At 39.1% G+C, this 6,428-nt stretch overlaps 1 protein-coding gene across 1 annotated transcript in view; it reads left to right on the top strand.

Annotated features, from left to right (window-relative positions):
* CNPPD1 (cyclin Pas1/PHO80 domain containing 1) overlaps positions 1 to 6,428 on the top strand; it is a 17,600-nt gene that overhangs the window by 668 nt on the left and 10,504 nt on the right. The window contains exons 2-4 of the mRNA XM_072418023.1: positions 2,176 to 2,278; positions 4,014 to 4,095; positions 5,443 to 5,563. Coding sequence (XP_072274124.1) covers positions 2,176 to 2,278; positions 4,014 to 4,095; positions 5,443 to 5,563 — 306 coding nt within the window. The remainder of the gene's footprint in view (positions 1 to 2,175; positions 2,279 to 4,013; positions 4,096 to 5,442; positions 5,564 to 6,428) is intronic.

The following is a 6,428-nucleotide window of genomic DNA, read 5'->3' as shown; positions in this document are numbered from 1 at the left end:
GTCTTCAGGGATCCCCTGTTATAATTATTATATATACGGCTCACAGTATATTAGTGTGGTGATCAGTAGAAAGAATTCCTCTTCTATTGGGAAGAATGTCACCCGTACACAGTATTCATCCCAGCTGTAGGCGGGTGGTAGCCCCGTATTGTGACCCAACTTCTCAGTAACCACCAAAAAACAGACGGCTGGTTACTGAAAAGTGCCGGGTGGTGCGGGTCTGGCAAGAACACTTCTTACAGTTGGCCAACAAGATCATTGGTGTCAGTTTAAGGAACCCCAGTTGAGGAACCTATTCTTCAGTGTGAGGGATAGTAACCATGCTCAGCATCCATATTGCCTGGTTATGCAGATATATTTAGTTGTGTGTGTTGCCAGCTGCACACCCATCATATACAGAGGGCTATCCAGGCACAGGATCTGCATGTGAAGTTGCATGCATTACACCTCTTCTCTCTGCTTCCCAAGGTGTAATATCTGCCTTCTGAAACACTGGTGGTAAATAGGAGGGATGGAATGCAAACTGCCCCACCCCATGGCATCATGTGTCCATATAACCCTCTGATGTTATAATTTACAGTTACATGGTCAGTCTGGCTCGGCAATCTGTTATCTTTACTTTAAAGCTTTAATCCCTAGTTATATTCTGTGCTTCTAGAAATTATCCAGATTTTCTTAAAGCAATCTATAGAATTTGCTGAAAATACTTTCTGAGGAAGCCAATTCCACATTTTCACAGACCTTACAATGAAGAATCCCTTCCTTATCCGGAGATTAAACTTTTCCTCCAGACACAAAGACTGCCCTCTTTTCTTTTGTGTGTGTGTGTATATATATATATATATATATATATATATATATATCTCTCCTGTATATATATATATATATATATCCTGTGTATATATTGTGCCCCACATTTGTTACTATTATTATTATTACAACACAGTATTTATATAGCGCCATCATATTATGTAGCGCTGTACAAAGTCAATAGTCATGTCACTAACTGTCCCTCAAAGTAGCTCTCAATCTAATGTCCCTACCATAGTCATATGTCATAATGTAGTCTAAGGACAATTTTGAGGGGAAGCCAATTAACCTTACTGCATGTTTTTGGGATGTGGGAGGAAACCGGAGTACCCGGAGGAAACCCATGCAGACACTGGGAGAACCTGCAAACTCCATGCAGATCGTGTCCTGGCCGAGATTCGAACCTAGTGCTGCAAAGACAAGAGTGCTGCCCAAAACACTGTACTAGCCCCTAAACAAAGTAATTGGGCCTTGTTATGGTTTATGAAAACAAATGACTTTTAGGAAATCGATTGCAGGTTTGCTGGATCACCCAGCTTCACTGATGAAAGTGTCTCCTCTCCAGCCTTTAAGAGCTTACATAAATCAGGACCATTCTTTGTAATTGTTCTTGTCCCTTGGAATATAGATGGGTTTAAAGCCAATAATTTTGGGTCTGATTTATTAAAGCTTTCCAAGAAGATGGGTGAACCTGAGTCATTCATCAAACCTGGAATGGATTTCTTGAAAGTAGTTTATTAGTTGGCAAATGGTCAGATCCCTTCCATGTTTGCTGAATCACCCAAAGTTCACCCATGATAGTTTATCTTCTCCAGTCTTGGAGAGTTTGAATAAATTTGGGTTGCCTCCAGATGTGGAATATTGGGAAATCTTCCCTCATATTAGAAAGGTATTCTCTCACTTCTTGTTGAATCTACAGAATAGGAAGTGAAGGAAATCTCCCAAATGAGCCACAACAATAAAAAAAAATGACCACATTTGATCCCTTTTATGTTTTAGTTATTCAGTGAAGTTTTTTTATGGGATGTTTCATAGTTTGTTTAACTATTCAGTTATCCCCCCAGACCCTTTTAGCTGGCCACACCACCCGGAACTTTTCAGTGACCACTTGGCTGTTTTGGGTGCTTACAGAAAAGTTGGGTCAAAATACAGGGGCTGCCACCCACCTACAGCTATTTCTCACCCAGAATAAAAACAATTCTGGGTTGAACACTGCTATTGATTTGAATATGCCTACAAGCATTGTGTTGCATCAATGGACCCTTATTCATTTAAAAAGACTGTTCAACACATCCCATGGCCACCAGCTTTGTTTCTAATGTAATACTTGTCTCTAGCAATAACTTCCATTTTTTTTTTGTGCAGTTTTTGCCTGGACACCCCCAGCTGGCAGAGAGAGTAAGAAAGCGGCTTTACTATAGCTGGGAAGCTGAGTGCCCCATGGAGAACCTGTCTAGCCCTGTGGCTGGTGAGTAAAATCTGTATAATTGTAATTCTGCATGGAGTTTGTAGGTGCTCACTGTGTTTGTGTGGGTTTTCTCTGGGTATTCCGGTTTCATTCCCACATTCCAAAAACTCGCAGTTAGCTAAATTGGTTTCCCCCCAAAATTGACCTTAGACTGTGTTAGTGACATATGACTATGGTAGGGACATTAGATTGTGAGCCCCTTTGAGGGACAGCTAGTGACACGATTATGGACTTTGTACAGCACTGCGTAATACGTTGGCGCAATATAAATATAATAATAATTCTTGGGTCACACAAGGCGGTGCTTTAAAGGGCAACTCCTCCCAGCTGATGCATAACTTTTATGAGACACAAGTAAGTGTTCAATGCTAAAGATTCTGCATTGATTTATATTTGATTGATGGATAAAAGGGATGTAGGAGACACTTGCTACCAAATGGGTAAGCATATGAACTCTTCTTCTTCTGCACAATACTATTATCTCAATTTGCTCAACTATAGGCAAATATAAAATGAAATGCAGTTGTGTAAATATTCAAAGAATGGACATGAATTTGTATCATCCTCTTGCTGTTCATTACATCAGAGCCAAAGTACAAGAGTAGCACAAGGAATGTCAGTTCATTTATTGACGAAAAGCATCAGCATCCTGAAGAGCTGGATTGTAAGCTCTTCGGGGCAGGGTCCTCTCCTCCTCATATGTCACTGTCTGTATCTGTCTGTCATCTGCAACCCCTTTTTATGTACAGCACTGACAGTTACAGGTCCGGGGTAGGTTGAGCCGAATTAGGCACAAGGAATTGAGTTAAGTAATGCTGAGCTGGGCCATGAGACTGTTGGAAAGTATTGTAGCTAAAATTGTTTGTACAGCTAGGACTGCAGAGAAAAAAAAGAAACGGATCATCTAAGCATTCACTATTGATATTAAAATAGCTTTGTCCTCTGTCTTATTTATAAGTGACTTATACATAAATCAATGTCCTGCATGTTTGTTCATTTCTTAATAGAGTAAAGGTCCCATTCATCTTGAAAATGGTTGAAATTTACTGAACCTTTACATAGTATATGGTTCGAGATTTCACTTGTAATCATGAACTCGTTTCATAGCTGTGCCGTTAGATTAAAACAACACGAAATGCAAAACAAATGGCATTAAGAGATAGAATAAGAATTTGTTTTTAAATGACTTTGTTAGTTACCTCTATGATATGTGCAACAAGGAATACTGATAAAGAGATGATACATAGGCATGACAATTAATTGATGACTAATGTGAGTGTCATGTGATTTCCTGTTGTGTGTTACTTGGTGTCATTAGCCTAATTAGCAATTAGCAATTATTCAAGTCCCTGACTCCAGCCAAGTTTTTGTTTTGAATAAAATGAGAGAAAAACATTCTGGTTTTTGTTCCTGGTCTTATGGAAAATTTATCTCGCTTCATGTCCCCTGTGATGCCATTCCCAGATATTGAGGAGTTGTCCCCGGCAGAGTCCATAATCACATTGAAAAGAAAACATTGTCATAAGTTCTAACCCTTCTGTGTGTTGTGTTAATCGAGTCATTCCTGTCCCTACAGTGAATGTGGAGAAATCCTTCCAATAGAAATGTAATATCCCTACACCAAATGACATCTGTTGTGTGCACTGGATTATATGATACCTTTGCTTAACATTGTTGAATTGCACTGACAGTTACTTAATCATTTTTCTTTTATTTGTTTTCTTTCTATACAAAGACATCGCCGTGGAGTTGTTACAGAAAGCTGCTCCCAGTCCCATTCGTCGCCTGCAGAAAAAATATGCCGTTCATGTCTCCAGGTGAGAATTGCATGTGTAACAAATAACTTAGACTTAAACTTTCAGCTTGGCTGTCAACCATGGCCATTGGCTGTCAACCATAGACAGTCACATTGCTAATGCAATGCTTGATTTGTTAGAGGAGAGCCTAGAAATCATTTTTTTGGTTTCTCAAAAAACACTGCAATGAAAATATTAAACAGCACGTATTTGCGTTTCCATTACAGCTTTCACAGTAGTATGCCTGGATAGGTCAGATTGTCTTCTTGGTTAAGTTAGGTAATACAAGTTATCTTTTAGATTTATATTTCTCAACAAGGGTTCCCCCAGAGATTGCTAGGGGTTTCTTGCAATGAGCAATTTGTACCTCTCAGGTCAGTTTGTGATACCAATAATCTTTTTGGCTATCTGTAAGGGTGACATTTTTCTCAATGGCAAACAATGTAAGAGGAATTCTTCCTACTGACCACCACACTAATGTACTGTGAGCTGTGCATATAGGAATTATAGAAGGGGCTTTCTGAAGTCCTGGAAGTTATTTCAAAGGTTCCCCCATGTTTAAAAAAAAAAAAAAAAGGTAGAGGGAGGCTGCTTTACTGTCACCAAAAAATACAGGTAATGGCACAGTCAAATCAAGAATACAAAATGCTTCTTTGCAGTGTTTTTCCTTTTGCATAAATAAATATTTACCTTTGCAATGTTAGAAAATTTACCTCAATAAGAAGAATTCCCCTAGATCCTGATCCTCCCTATGACAACTTCTCTGTCCCTTACTTCACATCCCTATTATTATTATTATTATTATTATTATTATTATTATTAATAATAATAATAAACTGGATTCATATAGCGCCAACATATTACGCATCGCTCATAGCCTTTTATGTAGCTGCCAGATGCTCCGAATCTGCTGGGGTAGCTGACGTCACAACCAAAATTGCAGCACCCAGCAGTAGTCTGTGAACACACAGTAAATTTTTATCGTTGGAAACAATTGTTTCCAGTGAGAGATGAATGGGCGCTGCTGTACACACAGTGCCATTTTTCTATGCAGAGGGGAGGATGAGCGAGTGTCACCCTGCTGTGCTCTTCTCCTTTGCCTTAATGCGACCGTTCCTAATCGCCTGTCAGGGTATGGAAATGTTAGGTGCACATGTCGGGTTGTTGCCCGATATGAACAGTCGTGCTACTTGTCTTCCTTAGTGGTTTTGCATGTTTGCATAATGGAGACTTAAAGGAAAACAGCATACATAAAGTATGTTATGTGAATAGGAGGATTTTAGTTGGCAACAGGGTCTCTTTAATTTCTTTCCATATACAGCAAAACACAAATGTCAGTGGTACTGATGTCAATTATTTCTGTTGTAGGGAGGCTTGTATTTCTCCCTGCTCCATGATGCTTGCCTTGGTTTACATAGAGAGACTTCGTCACAGGAACCCGGAGTACTTGCAGCAAATTTCATCATCCGATCTGTTTCTTATCTCCATGGTAAGTAGTGAGGCCCAATCGTGTGATCCTTGTTTTCCTTACCACATTCTCACTGGAGATTGCACAGCAAACTCCAGTGTGTGATGACAGATACCGTGTGTGATGACAGATACCGTGTGTGATGACAGATACCGTTGGCTGAGTCAGAGGTTTTTTTTTTGTTTTGTTTTTTTTTTTAACCAGTGTGGCTGGGGTGTTTTTGGCTAAATATGTGTTGAAATTCACATGGAAAGAATGTTTTTATTCACTCTTAAGCCAGTAGATCTCGACATTGAGAATCTGCAAACAACTATTTGCAATGACCTCAATGAACACAAATGCATTTTAGAAAGGGGTAAAATTTCATCTCATTCTATTCATGAGCAAATAAGACTAACTGGTTGAAATCTAGTTAGTTTGCAGTGTATAAACAATTTAGTTTGCAGTCCATCAAGTTCAACCACTTGGTAAATAAACATATCCAAGGTAAAACCCTATGGACATAGTTGGTCCAGAGGAAGGCAAAAAACCCTTGTACAATTTGCTCCAACAGGGGAAGAAAATTCCTGATCCCACCATCGAATCGGATGTTCCCTGGATCAACAGTCTCTGTTATCTTTAAAGCTTTTAAAAACATCCAGTTTTTTCTTAAAGCAATTTATATTTTCTGAGTAACAAAAAAGAAAAAAATATGTCTTTGTAAAACAAAATATATAAATGACAATAATGTTTTGGCCTCCTTCACCTATTTCCTGCCTGTGTGATGTGATGTGCCTCCTTTTGGTGACATTATCGGCCAGTATATCAGCAGAGGAGCATGTGATAAGGTAACAACAGTCCACACTCCATGCAGTACTTAATAAGAGTACCCAGTGGATACTCCCTA

This window comes from Pyxicephalus adspersus, chromosome 7 (assembly GCF_032062135.1).
Source record: "Pyxicephalus adspersus chromosome 7, UCB_Pads_2.0, whole genome shotgun sequence".
NCBI lineage: Eukaryota > Metazoa > Chordata > Amphibia > Anura > Pyxicephalidae > Pyxicephalus > Pyxicephalus adspersus.
This window is presented reverse-complemented; position numbering and strand designations above follow the sequence as displayed.